The 25,398-nt window shown below is 42.4% G+C and overlaps 1 protein-coding gene across 1 annotated transcript in view; it reads right to left on the reverse strand.

Annotated features, from left to right (window-relative positions):
• The window catches only part of LOC135539583 (nuclear receptor subfamily 6 group A member 1-A-like), a 118,313-nt gene extending 94,250 nt beyond the window's left edge, over positions 1–24,063 (reverse strand). Inside the window, exons 1-2 of the mRNA XM_064965548.1 lie at positions 23,997–24,063; positions 2,752–2,799 (exon numbers count right to left, since the gene is read on the reverse strand). Of these exons, the coding sequence (XP_064821620.1) occupies positions 2,752–2,799; positions 23,997–24,063 (115 nt within the window). The remainder of the gene's footprint in view (positions 1–2,751; positions 2,800–23,996) is intronic.
• Between the last annotated feature and the right edge of the window lie 1,335 nt (positions 24,064–25,398).

Genomic DNA, 25,398 nt, shown 5'->3' on the forward strand with positions numbered 1-25,398 from the left:
TTGTCCATAAAGTCTGTTATGACCGAGTATACTTTTTTAAAGAATGTCTTCGGTGGGGTAATTGGTATTACCAAAAGTAAATACAGCGATGTAGCAGCCATGCTATTCTAAAGAGGTAAGATTTATGGGAAGATCATTCAATTGAATTAGATCTGCTTTAATATTGTTAAGTAATGGAATCATCTTTATATATTTGTTGTTTGTTGTCACTTATTAACCATCCTAAGTTTTTAATATTTTTTGTGGTCCAGTTAAAGGATTGCTATGAGTTATTATTTGTATTTTTCCTATTGACATTATTTTTAAAAATCCATGTAAATGTTACAGTTGAAGTTGGAAGTTTACATACACTTAGGTTGGAGTCATTAAAACTCATTTTTCAACCACTCCACACATTTGTTGTTAACAAACTATAGTTTTGGCAAGCTGGTTAGGACATCTACTTTGTTTTACCTTTATTTAACCAGGCAAGTCAGTTAAGAACAAATTCTTATTTTCAATGACGGCCTGGGAACAGTGGTGTAACTGCCTGTTCAGGGGCAGAACGACAGATTTGTACCTTGTCAGCTCAGGGGTTTGAACTCACAACCTTCCGGTTACTAGTCCAACGCTCTAACCACTATGCTACCCTGCCGCCCTGGCATGACACAAGTAATTTTTCCAACAATTGTTTACAGACAGATTATTTCACTTATAATTCACTGTATCACAATTCCAGTGGGTCAGAAGTTTACATACACTAAGTTGACTGTGCCTTTAAACAGCTTGGAAAATTCCAGAAAATTATGGCATGGCTTTAAATGCTTCTGATAGGCTAGTTGACATAATTTGAGGCAATCGGAGGTGTACCTGTGGATGTATTTCAAGGCCTACCTTCAAACTCAGTGCTTCTTTGCTTGACATCATGGGAAAATCAAAAGAAATCAGCCAAGACTTCAGAAAAGAAATTGTAGACCTCCAAGTCTGGTTCATCCTTGGGAGCAATTTCCAAACGCCTGAAGGTACCACATTCATCTGAACAAACAATAGTACGCAAGTATAAACACCATGGGACCACGCAGCCGTCATACCGCTCAGGAAGGAGACGCGTTCTGTCTCCTACAGATGAACGCACTTTGGTGCGAAAAGTGCAAATCAATCCCAGAACAACAGCAAAGGACCTTGTGAAGATGCTGGAGGAAACAGATACAAAGGTATCTATATCCACAGTAAAACGAGTCCTATATTGACATAACCTGAAAGGCTGCTCAGCAAGGAAGAAGCCACTGCTCCAAAACCGCCATAAAAAAGCCTGACTACGATTTGCAACTGCACATGGGGACAAAGATCATACTTTATGGAGAAATGTCCTCTGGTCTATTGAAACAAACATTGAACTGTTTGGCCATAATGACCATCGTTATGTTTGGAGGAAAAGGGGGAGGCTTGCAAGCCGAAGAACACCATCCCAACCGTGAAGCACGGGGGTGGCATCATCATGTTGTGGGGGTGCTGTGCTGCAGGAGGTTCTGGTGCACTTCACAAAATAGATGGCATCATGAGAGAGAAAAATTATGTGGATATATTGAAGCAACATCTCAAGACATCAGCCAGGAAGTTAAAGCTTGGTCACAAATGGGTCTTCGAAATGGACAATGACACCAAGCATACTTCCAAAGTTGTGGCAAAATGGCTTAAGGACAACAAAGTCAAGGTATTGGAGTGGCCATCACAAAGCCCTGACCTCAATCCTATAAAAACATTTGTGGGCAGAACTGAAAAAGCGTGTGCGAGCAAGGAAGCCTACAACCTAACTCAGTTACACCAGCTCTGTCAGGAGGAATGGGCCAAAATTCACCCAACTTATTGTGGGAAGCTTGTGGAAGGCTACCCAAACATTTGATCCAAGTTAAACAATTTAAAGGCAATGCTACCAAAAACTAACTGAGTGTATGTAAACTTCTGACCCACTGGGAAGGTGATGAAATAAAAGCTGAAATAAATCATTCTCTCTACTATTATTCTGACATTTTACATTCTTAAAATAAAGTGGTGATCCTAACTGAACTAAGACAGTGAATTTTTACTGGGATTAAATGTCAGGAATTGTGAAAAACAGAGTTTAAATGTATTTGGCTAAGGTGTATGTAAACTTCGGACTTCATCTGTAGGTCTAGTACAGTGTTGTCTTATTAAATCCACGTATCCTAAACTATGGGTTACATTTAACACAATATTGACATTGATTAATGTTCATTCAGAAACTGGGGGAATAGTGGCATCCTGGCTAGGTAACTCCTTAAACCACGTGTCAAACTCATTCCTCACAGGGCCGAGTGTCTGCGGATTTTCGCTCCTCCCTTGTACTTCATTGATTAATTAAGGTCACTAATTAGTAAGGAACTCCCTTCACCTGGTTGTCTATGTCTTAATTGAAGGAAAAAAACTAAATCCTGCATACACTTGGCCCTCCATGGAACGAGTTTGACACCCCTGCCCTACACCGAGGACCAGTACATGTACTATTCTATCTCACCACTAGAGAGCGTCATTGAGCCAATTTTACTGCCATCCCAACGTATTGCTGCTGGGTGAATGTTACAAACCTGACATTAGATGATGTGTGGAATTAATATCACCACTCACAATAAACTCCAAACTCAACTGAAATTTTACGGAAGAACAGGAAAATACATTAATGACTTTATCACTAATGATAGTGGTTAGATGTGTATTTGTACTATCATGATGTTAAAATACAAGTAAACTCACCTATGACATCATTCTGTTCAACTTCCAAGGGATGTTCACCATAGAAGCCTGAAAAACAAAAGAGACGTGAAGACAGAAGGACAATCAGATATCACTAGATACACTATGCATACAAAAGTATGTGGACACCCCTTCAAATTAGACAATTAGGCTATTTCAGCCACACCCGTTGCTGACAGGTGTATAAAATCGAGCACACCACCATGAAATCTCCATAGACAAACATTGGCAGTAGAATGGCCTTACTGAAGATCTCAATGACTTTCAACATGGCACCGTCATAGGATATAACCTTTCCAACAAGTCAGTTTGTCAAATCTCTGCCCTGCTGGAGCTGCCCTGGTCTGCTGTAAGTGCTGTTATTGTAAAGTGGAAACGTCTAGGAGCAACAATGGCTTAGCGGTGAAGTGGTAGGCCACACAAGCTCACAGAACGGGACCGCAGAGCGCTGAAGCGGTAGTATGTAAAAATCATCTGTCCTTGGCTGCAACACTAACTACCGAGTTCCAAACTGCCACTGGAAGCAACGTCAGCACAAGAACTGTCGGGAGCTTCATGAAATGGGTTTCCATGGCCGAGCAGCAGCACACAAACCTACACTCACCATGCACAATGTTAAGCGTTAAGCGTTGGCCTGGAGTGGTGTAAAAGACGCCGCCATAGGACTCTGGAGAAGTGGAAACGCGTTCTCTGGAGTGATGAATTACGATTCACCATCTGGCAGTCTGACGGACAAAGCTGGGTTTGGTGGACGGCAGGAGAACGCTCCCTGCCAAATGCATAGTGCCGACTGTAAAGTTTGGTGGGAGAGGACTAATGGTCTGGGGCTGTTTTTCATGGTTCGGGCTAAGCCCCTTACTTCCAGTGAAGGGAAATCCTAACGCTACAGCATACAATTACATTCTAGACGATTCTGTGTTTCCAACTTTGTGGCAACAATTTGGGGAAGGCCCTTTTCTGTTTCAGCATGACAATACCCACGTGCACAAAGCGAGGTCCATACAGAAATTGTTTGTTGAGATCGGTGTGGAAGAACTGGCCTGAACAGAGCCCTGACCTTAACCCCATCAAACACCATTGGGATAAATTACAGGCTGACCACACCACTCGTGTCACGGGCACGAGCGTTGCAAAATACATTTTGAAATCCATGTTACTCAATTATTGCACCCACACTGCTCGTGCGCGCCAATGAGCGTCTGCGTTGCCAAGGGCTAAAATAGAAATCAGTTCTATTTCTGATGCAGATCGCGCTGCAAGTCCTGCCTCTCCCATCTCCTCATTGGTTTATAGAAGCAGGTACGTGCAATCTCCTCATTGGTTATACCCACGTGGGTGACTGAAAGACGAACGAGGTCAGTGGCGGCAATGCACCTAACTTATGAAAGTTGCCAATCGCAATATAAAGTCAAGAGAATAAAAAGCCTGGAAGGAAGAGAGTTGACTAGAAACGATTTGGTTGACCGTTTTATGTGTGGATTGATTGGCGGATTAGAGGACCTTGTGCATTTCAGGTAAAATAACAACTCAATGTTTATATCCCAGGACAAATTAGCTAGCAAGTGCAAGCTAACTAGCTAAATTGCCATAAATGTTTAATGATTTTCGACCTGTCCCCAAATTAATATAATTGGTTCAGAGTTTGTTTTGATATTTTAACCTGCGTGTCATGATCGCGTTTGGTATGGGGGGACAAAATGCAAGCCAAACCTAATCGCCCATCATCAGTGCCCGACCTCACTAACGCTCTTGAGGCTGAATGGAAAGCAAGTCCCCGCAGCAATGTTCCAACATCTAGTGGAAAGCCTTCCCAGAAGAGTGGAGGCTGTTATAGCAGCACACTCCATATTACTGCCCATGATTTTGAAATTAGATGTTCAATGTTCAGGTGTCCACATACTTTTGGTTATGTGTTGTAGCTCTTGCTGTAGCCACAAATTGCTCATGTGGACTATGAAGTGAGACCATTTCTGTGCCTAGTCCATCAGTACCATTTATGCTGTGCACTGGGTCTAGACCAAAGGGACAGGGTTCTGGTCTAGAAGCACGGTTTCAACAGTTCTGCTTCACACCTCTCTGATTCAGAGGGGTTGGGTTAAATGTGGAAGATACATTTCAGTTTACTGTATTTAGTTGTGCAACTGACTAGGTATCCCCTTTCCCTTTAACTGACGCCCGGCACAGAGGACAATTTCCATAGACGCCACATAGAGAAGTCAGATTAGTACATTCCTAATAAGACACTTATTTGTGCACAAAACATCCATATAATTATTCAAATAAATGTCACTGAAGCTGATTTTTTTTTTACATCACTCAGAGCCAAAGATATACACATTTTATATTCATCCAATGCCTGCCATATTTTTGGATTACGCGATGACGTCGTTGCTGCTCGCGCTGCTCCCTGTGTGCTCTGAGCATTAGTGTGCATGTGATGTTGGTCCATACAAACCGGATGCAACCCAAATATTGACCGTCCATGAATCGGCGTAAGTGAACATGAGTAGATTACCTTGGAAATAACGGTCAGACGTCTAGACCAATGACTGACAATGACAGGGGGCAGTCATTCTTCCCATTCTAGACGCCAGTCCACTTCTCACTTACACACTCAATGACAAGCCATCATTCAAACACAACACAGTAGCGCCCTGTCAGTATACTATATAACCCCCCCACCACCACCACCCACCACCACCACCATTATAGTACACCCCCACCCCGCTCGTGTCAGCACACCACCCTGCTGTCAACAGCTGTAGACCCCTGACCCGACACACGCTAGCCGCTCTCTGTACCCTCGACTGAACACACTGGCATATGGTGTCCCTCGAGCAAACACACTGCACCAACACAGACACAGGCAGACACACATGCCCAGCTCAGACTCACAGACACACAGTCACATATGCCAGGCTCAGACACACAAACACTCACTCACTCACACACTCACACTCACACTCACACACACACAGCACTGAATTACAGTATACGCACAAGCACATACAGTATAACCCAAAACATGGTTAGCACAAACAAGAGTTAACTCATTCTCACTCCATACATTGCCAACAGTTATTATAATTAATAATAATAATAATAAATATTAATACTAAATTGCATTTTGTAGAGCACTTTTCATTTACATACATAAATCACAAAGCTCTTTACATTGTGAGCAACCATTAAAAGAATAAAGCTTCAATAAACAGTGCTAAAAACATAACATAAGTAAAAGATTGGCTGAAACTTCAACGACAAATTCTGAAACACTTGCGTTTTAGCTAAGAAGTGTGTGGTTCCTTCAATAACCTTCCTGTCACCCGACTGATAGCCTGGGGCTGTGAGGGATTCAGCAGCAGCCTATACTATGCAGCTTGAGCCTCCTCCGCTGCAGCCCATTGTGTGTTGACAAAGAAGGGCCGTCTTTAACCTCTAAAACCTCTGCAACCTTGGCACTATGAGCACACAATCATAATAACATACGGGCTCTTAAGCGTTGTCTTCCCTCCACAGGGATAAGAGACCAGGCATGCTCAACAGAGCTCTCAAACCTGTCATCGAAATACTGTAAGTCTTTCACTGTTTCTTTAGAAACCTCATCTCTGAAATAACTCATAACAACAGCATGCTGTAGTCCAGAGGGTGTACCTGTCATATTACCTTGACCAAGTCAATTTATGATTCCTACTGTTGTAGTTTCTACATTATAATAACCATGTCCTCCGATAGAGAGAACTACTTATTCCACAAATCTTTCACCTTTTGCTCTTGTATTCCTGTGAGATCAGGGATTAAAGCATCCCCTCCAGGGCATGTTTAGTCTACTACCATCAGTACACATACTGATTAGCTGCTCAGCTCTGGCAACCAGCTCCATGACTCCAGCAGGGCCAATGCTAATGTTAATCACATTAACCAAGCTACAGGCTACAGACTGGGGAACACAAGCTAACCCGCAGCTTCAGCTCTGCCCCTGCAGTCCCCATTAATGGAAACACAGTACAACCTATTGAACAACCTTTTGGTACCATACTCAACTCAAAAACATCGACAATTGGGAATATGTGTAGTACCCACATTGTGGGTCTCAACATACTGTAAATCAAATTCAAAACACGTTTGAGAGACATTATATTCATTTTCAACATGAGCCATATGGTTAGGGTAAGTGTGTGAGGCCATGGTGGTGCAGAGCCTCTACCCCAACCCATTACTATGTCCCCATGATCATTTACAACCCTGCCTCTACCCAGCATGTACCCCAACCCACTAAGTGTCATCAGTCCATCCCCATTCCACCTCAGCACCCTGCCTCTACCCCAACCCATTACTATGTCCCCCATGTCAGTCCATCCCCATCCCACCTCAGCACCCTGCCTCTACCCCAACCCATTACTATGTCCCCCATGTCAGTCCATCCCCATCCCACCTCAGCACCCTGCCTCTACCCCAACCCATTACTATGTCCCCATGTCAGTCCATCCCCATCCCACCTCAGCACCCTGCCTCTACCCCAACCCATTACTATGTCCCCCATGTCAGTCCATCCCCATCCCACCTCAGCACCCTGCCTCTACCCCAACCCATTACTATGTCCCCATGTCAGTCCATCCCCATCCCACCTCAGCACCCTGCCTCTACCCCAACCCATTACTATGTCCCCATGTCAGTCCATCCCACCCATTCCCACCTCAGCACCCTGCCTCTACCCCAACCCATTACTATGTCCCCATGTCAGTCCATCCCCATCCCACCTCAGCACCCTGCCTCTACCCCAACCCATTACTATGTCCCCATGTGTCAGTGTCCCCACCCCAACCCCATCCCCATGTCAGTCCATCCCCATCCCACCTCAGCACCCTGCCTCTACCCCAACCCATTACTATGTCCCCATGTCAGTCCATCCATCCTCAGCATACCCCAACCCATTACTCCCCATGTCAGCACCCTGCCTCTACCCCAACCCATTACTATGTCCCCATGTCAGTCCATCCTCATCCCACCTCAGCACCCTGCCTCTACCCCAACCCATTACTATGTCCCCATGTCATCCATCCCCCTCATCCCACCTCAGCACCCTGCCTCTACCCCACCCTGCCTCTACCCCATTACCCATTACTATGTTCCCCATGTCAGTCATCCCCATCCCATCCCCATTCCACCTCAGCACCCTGCCTCTACCCCAACCCATTACTATGTTCCCCATGTCCCATCCCACCTCAGCACCCTGCCTCTCCCACCTCAGCACCCTGCCTCTACCCCAACCCATTACTATGTTCCCCATGTCAGTCCATCCCCTTCCCACCTCAGCACCCTGCCTCTACCCCAACCCATTACTATGTCCCCAATGTCAGTCCATCCTCATCCCACCTCAGCACCCTGCCTCTACCCCAACCCATTACTATGTTCCCCATGTCAGTCCATCCTCATCCCACCTCAGCACCTTGCCTCTACCCCAACCCATTACTATGTTCCCCATGTCAGTCCATCCTCATCCCACCTCAGCACCCTGCCTCTACCCCAACCCATTACTATGTTCCCCATGTCAGTCCATCCCATCCCACCTCAGCACCCTGCCTCTACCCCAACCCATTACTATGTCCCCATGTCAGTCCATCCCCATCCCACCTCAGCACCCTGCCTCTACCCCAACCCATTACTATGTCCCTCATGTCAGTCCATCCCACCTCAGCACCCTGCCTCTACCCCAACCCATTACTATGTCCCCATTGTCAGTCCATCCCCATTCCACCTCAGCACCCTGCCTCTACCCCAACCCATTACTATGTCCCCATGTCAGTCCATCCCCCCTCAGCACCCTGCCTCTACCCACTAACATCCACCTAGCCCTTAGATCACTCCATCACTGTCCCAGATCGTCTGTCCCAGATGGCCAGTGTTCCGCTTGGCCAGTGGAGGGGCACGCCACCCTGTCATCTGAGTAGAGTGGCCTGGCCCCTACCTACCTGTCAGCCTGGTCCTGGTTATCTCACCAATACACACAGTCACATCTATCACGTCGCACTGGGAGGCCAGGCATAGAGGGATGGAGGGATGCATAGAGAGAGGGAAGGAGGGAAGGAGGGAAGGATGGAGGAAGTGAAAGAGTGATTGACTGATCATGTTAGTTGAATAATGAGGGAGGTCGGCCTAGATTTGACGAAGCGGGTCTAGTCATGAACACATTATTTAAAACCCCTTACAAATTGTTTGCTGCGTTCATGTATTCCCCTAACCCATTCATAGACACTATTACAACACACCTTTATAGGCTTAGGCTTAGGGTTAGTGTTCCCACACGGCCATATCTTCGTGTAACATTGCTAGGTTGCTCCGAACACCTGTGTTTAAGCATATCTGGTGTAGTTCGTCAACTGGAGGCACACAGCTTGTGGATCTGTGCAAAACCGCGACAGTAAGTTGTATCTTTTTATTTAAAATACTTTTTCTTGCTGATATGAAAGATAAGCGGCATATCAGTATATGTTTCGAAAACCGGTTTGAAAGCGTTGATTATTGACGTTTTTAAACATTAAAGCACAGTGCCGGAATTGTAGTTCACATGGAGCCAACCCTGCGTGAAGCTAACTGCTGAAAACCCTAAATACAAGGAAGGGTTTTCGAGTGCTAGTTTTCCCCATATGCAGTATTCTGTCATTAATTTCTCCACAATGTATACAGTATATTGTTGTTCTTAACCTATTTTGCCAGGATCATGACTGGGCCTTTTTACTGAGCACAAGGTTAAGCATGCATCAAGGAAATGTTTGGTCAAGTTATTGATGCATTTCGGTTTCATTCAATTCAGTAATTTACCCGTTTGCAATCCTCCAAGTGGATGCGATGTTCAGGTGGACATGAACACTTGCTGTTTATAGTAATGATTTGTTTGTTTGTAATTGGAGTGTCTCAGAGCTCCATGTCACCGTGTGTCTGTCATGTCTGTGCGTAACTGATCACCGACAACGACGAGACAGCCTATAGGGAGGAAGTCAGAGACCTGGACGGGTGGTGCCAGAATAACAACCTATCCCTCAACGTAACCATGACTAAGGAGATGATTGTGGACTACAGGAAAAGGAGGACCGAGCACACCCCCATTCTCATCGAATGGGCTGTAGTGGAGCAGGTTGAGAGCTTCAAGTTCCTTGGTGTCCACATCACCAACAAATTAGAATGGTCTAAACACACCAAGACAGTCGTGAAGAGGGCACGACAAAGCCTATTCCCCCTCAGGAAACCAAAAAGATTTGTCATGGGTCCTCAGATCCTCAAAAGGTTCTACAGCTGCACCATTGAGAGCATCCTGACTGGTTGCATCACTGCCTGGTGCCTGGTACAGCATTTGCTCGGCCTCCGACCGCAAGGCACTACAGAGGGTAGTGCGTACGGCCCAGTACATCACTGGGGCTAAGCTGCCTGCCATCCAGGACCTCTACACCAGGCGGTGTCAGAGGAAGGCCCTAAAGATTGTCAAAGACCCCAGCCACCCCAGTCATAGAATGTTATCTCTACTGCCGCATGGCAAGCGATAACGGCGTGCCAAGTCTAGGACAAAAAAGCTTCTCAACAGTTTTTACCCCCAGGCCATAAGACTCCTGAACTGAACAGGTAATCAAATGGCTACCCGGACTATTTGCATTGTGTGACTCCCCCCTTTTACACTACTGCTACTCTCTGTTTATCATACAGTGCCTTGCGAAAGTATTCGGCCCCCTTGAACTTTGCGACCTTTTGCCACATTTCAGGCTTCAAACATAAAGATATAAAACTGTATTTTTTTGTGAAGAATCAACAACAAGTGGGACACAATCATGAAGTGGAACAACATTTATTGGATATTTCAAACTTTTTTAACAAATCAAAAACTGAAAAATTGGGCGTGCAAAATTATTCAGCCCTCTTAAGTTAATACTTTGTAGCGCCACCTTTTGCTGCGATTACAGCTGTAAGTCGCTTGGGGTATGTCTCTATCAGTTTTGCACATCGAGAGACTGAATTTTTTCCCATTCCTCCTTGCAAAACAGCTCGAGCTCAGTGAGGTTGGATGGAGAGCATTTGTGAACAGCAGTTTTCAGTTCTTTCCACAGATTCTCGATTGGATTCAGGTCTGGACTTTGACTTGGCCATTCTATCACCTGGATATGTTTATTTTTGAACCATTCCATTGTAGATTTTGCTTTATGTTTTGGATCATTGTCTTGTTGGAAGACAAATCTCCGTCCCAGTCTCAGGTCTTTTGCAGACTCCATCAGGTTTTTTTCCAGAATGGTCCTGTATTTGGCTCCATCCATCTTCCCATCAATTTTAACCATCTTCCCTGTCCCTGCTGAAGAAAAGCAGGCCCAAACCATGATGCTGCCACCACCATGTTTGACAGTGGGTATGGTGTGTTCAGGGTGATGATCTGTGTTGCTTTTACGCCAAACATAATGTCTTGCATTGTTGCCAAAAAGTTCAATTTTGGTTTCATCTGACCAGAGCACCTTCTTCCACATGTTTGGTGTGTCTCCCAGGTGGCTTGTGGCAAACTTTAAACGACACTTTTTATGGATATCTTTAAGAAATGGCTTTCTTCTTGCCACTCTTCCATAAAGGCCAGATTTGTGCAATATACGACTGATTGTTGTCCTATGGACAGAGTCTCCCACCTCAGCAGTAGATCTCTGCAGTTCATCCAGAGTGATCATGGGCCTCTTGGCTGCATCTCTGATCAGTCTTCTCCTTGTATGAGCTGAAAGTTTAGAGGGATGGCCAGGTCTTGGTAGATTTGCAGTGGTTTGATACTCCTTCCATTTCAATATTATCGCTTGCACAGTGCTCCTTGGGATGTTTAAAGCTTGGGAAATATTTTTGTATCCAAATCCGGCTTTAAACTTCTTCACAACAGTATCTCGGACCTGCCTGGTGTGTTCCTTGTTCTTCATGATGCTCTCTGCGCTTTTAACGGACCTCTGAAACTATCACAGTGCAGGTGCATTTATACGGAGACTTGATTACACACAGGTGGATTGTATTTATCATCATTAGTCATTTAGGTCAACATTGGATCATTCAGAGATCCTCACTGAACTTCTGGAGAGAGTTTGCTGCACTGAAAGTAAAGGGGCTGAATAATTTTGCACGCCCAATTTTTCAGTTTTTGATTTGTTAAAAAAGTTTGAAATATCCAATCAATGTCGTTCCACTTCATGATTGTGTCCCACTTGTTGTTGATTCTTCACGAAAAAATACAGTTTTATATCTTTATGTTTGAAGCCTGAAATGTGGCAAAAGGTCGCAAAGTTCAAGGGAGCCAAATACTTTCGCAAGGCACTGTATATGCATAGTCACTTTAACCATATCTACATGTGCATACCTCAATCAACCCGACTAATCGGTGCCTGTTTATAGCCTAGCTACTGTTATAGCGTAGCTACTGTTATAGCCTAGCTACTGTTATAGCCTATCTACTGTTATAGCGTAGCTACTGTTATAGCGTAGCTACTGTTATAGCCTAGCTACTGTTATAGCGTAGCTACTGTTATAGCGTAGCTACTGTTATAGCGTAGCTACTGTTATAGCCTAGCTACTGTTATAGCGTAGCTACTGTTATAGCGTAGCTACTGTTATAGCCTAGCTACTGTTATAGCCTAGCTACTGTTATAGCCTAGCTACTGTTATAGCCTCGCTACTGTTATTTTCACTGTCTTTTTTTACTGTTTTTATTTCTTACCTATTGTTCACCTAATACCTTTTTTACACTGTTGGTTAGAGCCTGTAAGGTGATAAAACATTTTTGATTTTATTTGATTTAACGGCTCCATGCACACACTCCATTTAGCAATATGTTTCGCACCTATTGGCCTGCAATATTATTAGGAAATGTAGCCTACATTCATTCATTAAAAATGTTCCCTCTTTGAATTTAAGCCAGTAATATTTCAGATGTCCATTTAAACTGAATTTGTAAATTTGGGTATTGACCAATGAAGATGAATGTTTGTTTTATTAATGAAGAAGACAGTTTTGGGAATAAGAGAGCACGGTTAATGGTATGGTCCATAGGAACGGCCATTTGTATAAAGGTATCTGTTTTTCTTGTTAGCCTCACTCTGTGGGGAGGCTGTCACTGGCCTAGTATACATGCTATAGTATGTTAGGTTATACCAGGCTAGTGACAGCCTCCCCACAGATCACATTCCTGAGCTAGAACAGAAGTGAGGCTTACATGAAAAACAGATACCTTCTACTAAAATTAGACTTCAATTCTGTCAAATATAGTGTAGTGGAATTACAATTGGTAGATTTTAAGTTGAATTTGGTAGAATATATATATATAAATATTTTATGATGTATTACAATTTAACCTAATTTCATTCCTATTTTACAAACAGTTGTGTGCTTTAGTTACATGGCCAACTTGGAATGCCAGAAAGGGGTGGAGAATAAATATTTCCCTTTGTACAGTAAAATGTCTTGAGTTTCTAACAAATGACCTTCCTCAAGCTGAATGTGATATCTGTCAGACAACAGTGACAGGATATTGATGGGAGGAAGCAACCACAGATAGATCTTTGTTTCTACTACATAACACATGCAAATGAATCACCTGCTATGTGTAGTGTCACAGACCAATAGCCTGTATGCAGTGTTCAATTCATCCTGTTCCTAGAGACAGTGAAGCATGTCTTTAAGGAGAGTTTCAGTTTGCCCTCAGCTCCCTGCTGTAGAAAGCCTTGAAGAAGCAGATGGGTAGCATGATACACTGTTACCTGATATTAGTAGTCTCAGTCTGTATTACATGACATTAAATTAAGAGGGTCAGTGCTTCCCAAGCTGGGGTGGGTCACAGAGGGTAATTTGGCTGAAGTGGGTCATTGTTACTTGACTGGGGCTGTTACAATTTATTTTTATAGGCAAGTCAGTTAAGAACAAATTCTTATTTTCAATGACGGCCTAGGAATAGTAGTTTAGGGGCAGAACGACAGATTTGTACCTTGTCAGCTCGTGGGTTTGAACTTGCAACTTTCCGGTTACTAGTCCAACGCTCTAACCACTAGGCTACCCTGCTGCCACTATAGTGCTTACAAAATCTACGAGGAGTGCTACCCAACACTTAGTCTGAGACTACAACGGATCCCCAAATTACTATGCCCCCTCATAAGCACTTATTTCTGCCTTCTCCTCAGGGAGTCACAACACAACCCTTCACCGTGGACTTGGCATAGAGCCAGATAGCACCCTCACCTTCATCTCCAACACCACAAAGAGGCTAAGACCATTCACCAGAACACAGTGGATATATGTGACAGATTGTGGAGGAACTCGTGTTAGATCCACAGGCTGCGCTGCGGTCATTCCTATGACCTCAACACCTGACCTTTGACCCCTGTATGTAACACCACACAGCACAATGTCTACTCTGTCCTCCCCTCTGCTCCCTCAGGGCTACTCTTGGATGGACGGCTCACTCTCTCCAACAGGGACTCAAGTTCAGAGCAGCATCCTCCACTAAGTCAAGCTCTCAGTCTAAGATGGATACTAAAGTTCAGTAACCTTTGTAGCTCAGTTGGTAGAGCAAGGTGCTAGTAACGCCAGGGTAGTGTGTTTGATTCCTGGAACCACCCATATGTGAAATGTATGTACACATGACTGTAAGTCACAATGGATAAAAGTGTCTGCTAAATGGCATATATTATTATTAAAGTAGGAGTCAGATATTGGGGCTAAGACACAAATTAGAAGCTACACAACCCATTACCATGAAATGCAGTCTTCAGTGGATATGAGAATCTAAAAACTATATTACTGGAATAAAAATGTCCCCCCAAAAGCAGTGCGAGCTCATTTCAACATGCATTTTTCTGTCCTCTAGCCATGTATGTTGTTAGAGAAGGTGATTTAGTTGAAAGTGCTGAGTGTATGTCTTTATCTGCCATAATCCTGCCAGCCCATTCAGCTCAGCTCTCAGGTCAAGCCCTGGTCAGGGCCACAGAAGATCTTGGGGGGGGGGTCATTCAGTGCTGGTCGACCGACACGCTCAAAGGATCAACTTCCCTTTCATCATAACAGGGGTCAGAGTTTTACTACCACGCGCTGGGCTGGATAGCGAAATACACACACACACACACACACACACACACACACACACACACACACACAACCACACACACACACGCACACACTGATGGCTCAGAGGCATCTGATAATAACCATCTTATTACATGGGTGCCAACAACTAAGATAGAAGTTATGGGATCAACCATGTGACACTATAAGGAACATGCTATCTTCTTGATCTTTCTTTTGGGCCTCTCTGAGTCCTCCAGGCTTCTCCACTGGCCAACCATGTACTGTAGAATAGTGTGTGGGGATTGTGAAATTATGAGGAGAGCTGAGGATGAAAGTTTAGAAAGTCCAGATTGTTAACAGATTCCTGCTAAAACAGTCATTGGGAATGTGACTGTGTGTCTTTGCTGTTGATTGTGAAATGACTGTGGCGTCCGAGACAGTAATATACTGTGCTGTCCTAAATCAGTGCAGATGGTTCAGGCAACAGATTCATGTATCTGTTGCCTGACCCCAAACTTTTGAACGGTAGTGTATCTTCATCAACAGATTTATATCAAACATCCGTCACTACTCTATTGTTGATTGCACTTAGTTTGAGGGGCTAATAGGAATAAATGTATCAGTCAGGGGAAGCTGCTCTTTCATCGCCAGTAACAACTCTGTCTCCTGTAGCATTACTCTGGCTCTGATTGTGAGATCCACAGGAAAGGCATCCCTACTCTACATACCAAGTTCAGTGTTTTACAGCTCCCTGTAAACTCATCCTTCACTCAAATTCAAACTCAAATTGAAGACGTTTATGACTCCTGGCTGGCCAACGTGTTGAATATCACAGAGCCCTGACAAAAGCCTGCCCCTAGACTCACGCATCTGCGGTGTCACTGTACCAACTGCCTTGATGTACTTACTGTACTGCCTCCTCCCTGAAAAGCCTTTATGACACCCCACATCAGCCCCCCTGCATCTCAATACCAGCTGTTAGTTCCCTGTCCATCCCCTAAGGGTTCTGCTTTGTTTTCTGTTGGGCTGCTCGCTGGATGAATGAACAAAACATCTCTGTCCGCCTGCCAGTAACCTGCCTCGTTATTCCCCCTGACCGGCTCAGTGGCTCTCCTCTAGCTCATGGCTCAAGTGGAGGTTGTAAATACTTTCCTGGGTTGTTTTGGGGTCACCAGAGACTTGGTCATTATTGCCTCAAGATCAAATCAAATCAAATTTGACTGGTCACATACACATATTTAGCAGATGTTATTGAAGGTGTAGCGAAATGCTTGTATTACCAGCTCCAACAGTGCAGTAACATCTAACAATTCACAATACACACAAATCTAAAGTAAAATAATGGAGTTAAGAAATATAGAAAAAATCAATGTTATAACTAGGAAAGTCAGGTATGAAGAAATTCTTATTTATGATGAAGTCCTAGCCTGGCCAAACCCTAACAACGCTGTGCCATTTGTGTGCCGCCCTATGGGACTCCCAATCACGGACAGTTGTGATACAGCCTGGAACTGAACCAGGGTCTGTAGTGACAACTCTAGCACTGAGATGCTGTGCTTAGACCACTGCGCCACTCATGAGCCCCAAACAAGGAGTGGCATTGACTAAAATATAGAAGAATAGAATGCAGTATATACATATGAAATGGGTAAGGCAGTATGTGAACATTATTGAAATGACTAGTGTTCCATTATTAAAATGACCAGTGATTCCATGTCTATGAATATAGGGCAGCAGCTTCTAAGGAGCAGGGTTGAGTAACCGGGTGGTAGCTGGCTAGTGATGGCTAATTAACAGTCTGATGGCCTTGAGAAATAAGCTGTTTTTCAGTCTCTCGGTCCCAGCTTTGATGCACCTCTACTGACCATGCCTTCTGGATGTTAGCGGGGTGAACAGGCTGTGGCTCAGGTGGTTTATCTCCTTGATGATCTTTTTGGCCTTCCTGTGACATCGGGTGCTGTAGGTGTCCTGGAGGGCAGGCAGTGTGCCCCCAGGTGATGCGTTGGGAGGTTGCAGGCAGTGCAGTAACTGTACCAAGCGGTGATACAGCCCAACAGGATGCTCTCAATTTGTAAAGGTTTGTGAGGGTCTTAGGTGCCAAGCCGAATTTCTTCAGCCTCCTGAGGTTGAAGAGAGCTTGTTATGCCTTCTTCACCACACTGTCTGTATGGGTGGACCATTTCAGATCGACGGTGAAGTGTAGGCAGAGGAACTTGAAACTTTTCATCTTCTCCACTACGGTCCCACCGTGGATAGGGGCGTGCTCTCTCTGCTTTTTCCTGAAGTCCACGATCAGCTCCTTTGTTTTGTTGACGTTGAGAGAAATGTTATTTTCCTGGCACCACACGCTTCACCTCCTCCCTGTAGGCTGTTTCACCATTGTTGGTAATCAGGCCTACAACTCCCGTGTCATCTGCAAACTTGATGTTTGAGTTGGAGGCATGTGTGGCCACACAATCATGGGTGAACAGGGAGTAGAAGAGGGTGCTGAGCACGCACCCTTGTGCGGCACCTGTGTTGAGGATCAGCGAAGTGGAGGTGTTGTTTCCTACCTTCACCACTTGGTGCCGGCCCGTCAGGAAGTCCAGGACCCAGTTGCACAGGGCGGGGGCCCGAGTTTACTGATGAGCCCCGAGTATACTGATGAGCTTGGAGGGTACTATGATGTTGAAGGCTGAGCTATATTCAATGAACAGCATTCTTACATAAGCATTCCTCTTGTCCAGATGGGATAGCGCAGTGTGCAGTGTGATGGCGATTGCATCGTCTGTGGTTCTATTGGGACAATATACAAGTTGAAGTGGGTCTAGGATGTCAGGTAAGGTAGAGGTGATATGATCCTTAAAACCTCTGTGGGGTAGGGTATGTTGAAATCCGGATGAAAAGCGTGCCCAAAGTAAACTGCCTGTTTAAATGTCTTACGTCAGCCACGGAGAACAAGAGCCCAGAGTCCTTGAGAGCAGGCCGCGTCGATGGCACTGAATTATTTTGAATTTATATATATATATACTGTATATTTTTAACCTTTATTTAACTAGGCAAGTCAGTTAATAACTCATTCTTATTTTCAATGACGGCCTAGGAACAGTGGGTTAACTGCCTTGTTCAGGGGCAGAACAACATATTTTTACCTTGTTAGCTCGGGGATTCAATCTTGCAACCTTTTGGTTACTAGTCCAACAGTCTAACCACTAAGCTACCTGCCGGAATAACTACACTGTAAGTATTCAACCATATTCCCAGTCACCTTGCCATGGTTAAATGCGGTGGTTCGCATTTTCAGTTTTGCGCAAATGCTGCCATCTATCCACGGTTTCTGATTTGGGTAGGTTTTAATAGTCAAAGTGGGAACAACATTCGCTATACACTTCCTGATGAACTCAGTCACCGTGTCAGTGTATATGTCGATGGTTTTCTCAGAGGCTACCTGGAACATATCCCAATCCGCGTAATCAAAACAATCTTGAAGCAAGGATTCCAATTGGTCAAACCAGCATTGAATAGACCTTAGCACAGGTACTTCCTGTTTGAGTTTCTGCCTATAGGAAGGTATGAGCAAAATTGAGTCATGATCTTTTTTTGCCGAATGGAGAGCGGGAGAGGGCCTTCTAGGCATTCCGGAAAAAGGAGTAGAAGTGGTCGAGTGTGTTAGCAGCGCGAGTAGTACAGTCAATGTATTGATAGAACTTCGGTAGAGTTTTCCTGAAATTCGCCATCTTGCTTCATCTCTTAATATCTCCATCTCCATAAATTCAAGTACTGTACCTGCCCACAGGTGCAAATAAATTAGCTTTCCAGTGTGTTGACCACAATACAGATACAGATCACGCAGAATGATACTTGATTGTGTCCTGTGATTGACATATTCAAACTATGGTGTGTCCTGTGATTTCAGTATGGTACGTGTATTGCATTGACTAGTGTGTGGTGTTGATACATGAGGACTGCTGGTTGATGCATGTGGACCTATTCTCTGCACTCTGCATTACAGAGATGACCAGAGGAATGTGTTGCCTGGTAACGGCACTACTGTCAGTGCCCAGGGCCAGGAGGAGCACCCAAGAGAGCAGCATTACACTGTGTCCTTCCTAACAGCTCTGCTGAGGCGGTACATGGTCATCATTGGGTCACTGTCATTGTTTGGCTATCTCCTGCCAAAGCATCCACTTTAAAGACAGTGAAGAATCAACAGATTGTGATGTTCATATCATGATCAGTATTGTATAATACTGAAACAAAAAATATATTTCTAGATATTTGTAAAATATCAGTAAAATCTCAAAACTTGCTGAAAAGATGTATGGTGGTGTTTGTTCATTTTAGAAGGTAGATTGCTCACATTTATGCACAAATATACTTTAAATGTGTATTGTGTCTTCTAAAATAATCTACTACATAGTATATCACATAAATCTCATTTAACAGTGTAATAAAGCACTGACGTTGCTGATCTCCCTTAGAGCAAATGCCCATTATGCCCATTATTTTCATAAAGATCTGTTTCTCTAATTACTTCAATCCTTTTGTTTTATTCCATTGTACCAAAGAATTTAACACACTCTGTCATTCCTTTACTATAATTCTGCCCTAAACATATATTTTTTCAGATTTCTGTATTTCTCATTCTAATTAGTCTTAATCTGAGTCATTTCTTAATCGAGCACTTCTTGATATTGACACATAGCTAAATATATTGTTTAATGACATAAACTAAAAGGGAGAGGGAGTTTCAGCGTTTTGTGTCTTGTGATGGTGGCGTTGACATAGATTGGGAGATTGGAGATGAAGTTAAGATATTGGAGTCGAGTTAAAAATCTCTGATAAAAAGGACTGATGGATCACATCTGCCTGCTGTGCCCCTCTCCCCCTCTCTGCTACCCCACCTCCTCTACTGTACTCTTTAATCATCATTCAGCAGCACCACAGGGATTGTATCCTGCCCTTCCTCCATCTCCACCCACAACACAGCTTGACCCCCAGAGAAAAGAAAGCCGCATGGTCCCTTGCCCCCCACCCCCGGCCTCTACCACAGTGGAGGGCTGACAAAGCACTCTCTTTCACTGCATCAGAAAAAAGCTACCAGGCTCTCTCACCACCCTGAGGCTAAAACACAACAGATCCACACAAACATATTTTCCTATTTAACTTAATGTGAAGACAATTCCATTAAAACAGACCTGTTCCATTGATTAGAGGCAAAAGTAGAAGTCCTGACACATGGTCAATACAGATCAATGGAAATTGAGTTTCTCATGGAATGAATTTAGAGATAAGCCAAGCTATTAGATAAGCAGTAAATAAGTAGATTTTGACATGCTTTACTTCATGTCAGTGGTGACTGGTAGTACTGTAATATAGCCTTTTGTGCAACAGGGTTCTTGACCAGAGGGATATACACTATAATTAAGAGGTGCAGCATAGCCAGCACAGTGAGGACCTGACATACAGTGCCTTCAGGAAGTATTCATACCATTTGAGTTATTCCACATTTTGTTTTGTTACAGCCTGAATTCTAAATGGATTAAAAAACAACATCGATACACACAATACCCCATAATGACAAAGTGAAAACATGTTTTTGGAAAAAGTTGCTATTTTATTGAAAATTAAATACAGAAATATCTAATTCAAATAAGTATTCTCACCCATGAGTCAATACTTTGTAGAAGCACCTTTGGCAGCGATTACAGCTGTGAGTCTTTCTGAGTAAGTCTCTAAGTGCTTCCCACATCTTGATTGTGCAACATTTGCCCATTATTCTTTTCAAAATGATTCAAGCTCTGTCAAATTGGTTGTTGATCATTGCTAGACAACCATTTTCAGGTCTTACCATAGATTTTCAAGTAGATTTAAGTTAAAACAAACTGTAACACGGCCACTCAGGAACATTCTTTGTCTTCTTAGTAAGCAACTCCAGTGTAGATTTGGCCTTCTGTTTTAGGTTATTGTCCTGGTGAAAGGTGAATTAATCTCCTTGTGTCTGGTGAAAAGCAGACTGAGCCAGGTTTTACTATATAATTTTGCCTGTGCTTAGTTCCATTCCGTTTCTTTTTATCCTGAAAAACAACCATATCCATAACATGATGCAGCCACCACTATGCTTGAAAATATAGAGCGTGGTTCTCAGTAATGTGTTTTATTGGATTTGCCCCAAACATAACTCTTTGTATTCAGGACAAAAAGTGAATTGCTTTGTCACATTTTTTTGCAGTATTACTTTAGTGCCTTGTTGCAGGCAGGATGCATGTTTTTGGGACATTTGTATTCTGTACAGGCTTCTGTCTTTTCACTCTGTCAATTAGTTTAGTATTGTGTAGTAACTACAATATTGTTGATCCATCCACAGTTTTCTCCTATCACAGCCATTAAACTATGTAACGGTTTTAAAGTCACCATTGGCCTCATGGTGTAATCCCTGAGCGGTTTCCTTCCTTTAAGTGCCTTTCTTTTTGAGGCATTGGAAAAGACCCTTTGTCTTTGTGGTTGAATCTGTGTTTGAAATTGACTGATAGACTAAGGGGCCTTACATAAAATTGTATGTGTGGGGTACCGAGACGAGCTAGTCATTCTAAAATCATGTTAAACATTATTATTGCACACAGAGTGAGTCCATGCAGCTTTTTATGTGACTTGTTAGGCACATTTTTACTCCTGAACGTATTAAGGCTTTCCATAACAAAGGGGTTGAAGACTTGACTCAAGACTTTTCAGCTTTTCATTTTTAATTAATTTGTAAAAATGTCGAAAAACATAATGACCTTATGGGATATTGTGTATAGGCCAGTGACAAATTCAGGCTGTAACACAACAAGATGTGGTAAAGGTCAAGGGGCATGAATAACTCTCTGAAAGCACTGTAGCTCTATACTGGATAGTAGGCTAATATTGTGTTAGTGTGAAATTGTCAATGAAAAATGAGAGGGAATTACAAAATTAGGTCTTCAAAACAATCTTGAAAAGTATTCATAGTAATTATTATTTACATTTACATTTACATTTAAGTCATTTAGCAGACGCTCTTATCCAGAGCGACTTACAAATTGGTGAATTCACCTTCTGATTATTCATAGTAATTATGATCATGGGTAATGTATGCAACTGAATAGTATCTCAAAAGTATTTCCTTTTCTCTATTTTCATTTGAGAGGAAAATGTTCCTGGAATATAACATGTAATTTCTCTGAAAACACACATGTATGTCTTTAAAGTAAAATAACATCAAATGTGAGATTCCTTTAGGGTCATTTCAAATACTCTGATGAGGAAACCAAACATCTTAATAACTATGTGAGGGGAGGACAAACTATTCTACAGGAACATGTCAGGAAAATCTATGTATTTTTGGACACCTTTTTTATACTTCTCTTTTCAAAGTATATGATATACTTAGTTAAATGTGTGTTTGACATTTGCATAATTAAAAAATGAATTAACCATAGTTAATTAAAAAGTGAATTAACCATAGTTAATTAAAAAGTGAATTAACCATTAACCAATTAACTATTTGTAAATCACTTGTAAAAATGTACATGTATTTATATTACTAGTGTATTTATTATGAGGTAAAGGCCTATGCCTAATCAAATGAACACAAATAACATGCCTTAAACTTGTATTTTCTTAATTTTATTTAAATGAGCAACTTTGTTTGACTTCAAACTATGTAATAATGTTTATGATCATTTTATAAGCACAAGTTCTAATAACATATTATAACTTGTCTTATAATAAAGTTAAATCCTTAAATTTAACATTTGTACATTTATGTAAATCAAAGTGCCACAGAACCCGCCCTAAATGAGCTTTTTTCCCTTATTTGTCATTGAAATGTTTGCACACAAAAAAAGATCAAAATCTTATAGAAATGTCACTGATTGAATCTCAAGTACTCGGTTTAACATGCATTCGGCTAAACCATTAATTAATGCACAGTGGCCTTATGCTTGCCAAAATATGATTCATATATTAGTTGACGGTCCACTGTGATATAAACTTTAACTTCGATCAATCATTTTCAATTACTATTCCTCGTCAATGCGTAAGGAATTTTAATCCTTGAAATGACAATAAATATTCACACCCACACGGGGGCACGATACATGGCCCTGGTGCATGGATGAGACAGTAATGTCCCTCCCCTGAAATAACGCGTCGATATTTGTAATTTGTCAAATAAATGTGCATGAGAGAAATCATTATTAAACTAAATATAACCAAATGTATGATGTATAGCTTTATAAGGAAGAGTGAATTGTGTCCCCAACATGTACGACAGTCACACGTGGTGCAATTATGGATGCAATCTTCTCACCAAAATGTATCAAACAATATAGGTCTATAGCTACTCTTTAATAGCCTCGAAATAAATATATTTTTTAGATTTAAAACAATGCCGCATAGCCTGTCTATCGCTCTTCCGAGAAGTGGTCTAATAACAGATCTAAGATGTTTTGCCAAGTAGTCATTCCAATCAATTGGATTCATTTAATAGTTAAAACGCAATGCTTTTGCTCTCTCCACCACAAAACATTTCAATTTCCATGTATTGTGGTGGCCAACATAGGATTTTGGGACTAAATCTAATAGCTTAAGGGCGTTCTTTCTCCAAGTTCAAAAGTTCACCTTTTACGATCTCCAAAATACCACTGACTTCTCACGTCCAAATAAAAACATTCCTACCTTGGTTCTCAACAAACGACACTCAAACCAATCACAGTGTGAAATATGCAAGAATCAACACTGACAAACTAAATAAATTTGGCAGGGAGCCCACATGATCAGATTATTCCCATAGATAAGACACATTTTGAAAGGCAATTGACAGCCCATGCACAAGGTGGGCTACAGTATTTTTTTCACCTCATCAAACCCCACTTAGAATAAGTAAAATATTAAGTAGCCTATAAACAGCATTATTAACTATGTTACAATAATTGTATAACAATGTATCAAGAATGTAAAGAAATGGATATGCATGTTTGTGTTTTCCCAATGACTGTAAATGTTTTTTTCCACATGAATAGATTCGCGTGCATAAAACCTGATACAAAAAATAATAAACTTCATCAAAATGTAGCCTTTAGACTAGGAAGCCTGTACTACTGTAGTCAAATGCAATGCTGATGTTTACAACCACTATCCATTCCCAATAGAATTGGAACAAGGATAGCACCGACGGCACGTACCGTTAACGGACTTCGTATTGTTTCTCTCTGGGTAATCGAACCCATTCGTCCTGTCCTCTATCTCCATCCTCCTTCATGAAAGCTGCATGCGCGCCGTTCTATCGGGCGGGCGCCTATTAGCAATATTTTCAATTCGATAATGCAATTAGCTGTCTTCGTTGTGTTGAGACGCTACTGTCTTCACTGGACAGACTGTAGCCCCAAGCCTGCTGGTGTCAGTAAGAATAACAGTTCTTCCACACCCCCATACCTACACAAATCATTTACCCTGAACATTAAGAAATGACGTACGCGCTGCAGTATGCATTCTGGGTTATGTAGGGTTTGGTCGTCGTGTTTGTAGTTGGTGGTCCTGCATCATTCCGCTGAGTTGGCAATGAGTAGGCAATACGATTTGTGCAGCAGAACACAATTCCGCTTCAGGTTTTGTGATGTGTTTATAAACATAGAGTAGGATGTAATAACACAGTACTGTTATTATTGTTGTACAAAGTTTACTTGGATAACGTAAAATGGTCTTCAAGGTTTATAACAAATAATGGCCAAATTAATCAAACAGTGATTGACCATTTTATTGACCAGGGTGATTCTGGGGGGAAAGTCTGCAAAATGTTGTTGTCACGTGTCTGTCACCATTGTGTTTCTGATATCCATTTAGATTATTTGGCCAAAACTGACCTTTGTTGATTAAACTTCATAGTTTAAAGGGCAATTCCGACACTTTTCAAACTCAGATTCTTTATCTTCAGCACCAAACCACTTTCTACACATGTGAAAACGACACATTTCTACTTTTTCTAGAAAACATATATAACATGAAAAAGTTATATCGATGACTTCATCAAAAGTTTAAAAACGGTGATTTTCAAACACTGGGAGATTCGTGGTGATGTGGGGAGCAAGAAAATACCCTCCTTCTGGCTAGAAACTCATTGCAGGTTTTGAAAATCACTATTTTTCTTTCTCTTTTGAACCACAGATCAAAGAAACGTGCTGTTTCCACATAGGCCTGGCTTGTCGCTGGAGATAATGAATATGAGATTGAAAAGTGGCGGAGTTGCCCTTTAAATGGTTTGTGCCTTGTCATCTAACTCTAATCCTAAAGCTGCTAATGGAGCCAAAAAAAACGTTTTCGGTTTTCTTTTGTGAACTCTCAGGCTTATAGTATCATTTCTACCCAAACCCGTGTGCTTTGATCATGGAGAGAAAAAATCGAACATTCGTCTGTAATGGGGGTTTGATTGAATTGAGCCCCCTGGTACAAGACGACCCCAAGGAACACTACTGTGACTGTAAACTTTACAAATAACCAGGAGATGGTGCTGCAACCCTTTCACATTCCACTGTACGTGTCCTATCTCCCCTGATCATGTCTTGTCGCGAGCAGGCCGAGCAGCAGTCT

The sequence above is a fragment of the Oncorhynchus masou genome, chromosome 1, assembly GCF_036934945.1.
Source record: "Oncorhynchus masou masou isolate Uvic2021 chromosome 1, UVic_Omas_1.1, whole genome shotgun sequence".
In the NCBI taxonomy this organism is placed as follows: Eukaryota; Metazoa; Chordata; class Actinopteri; order Salmoniformes; family Salmonidae; genus Oncorhynchus; species Oncorhynchus masou.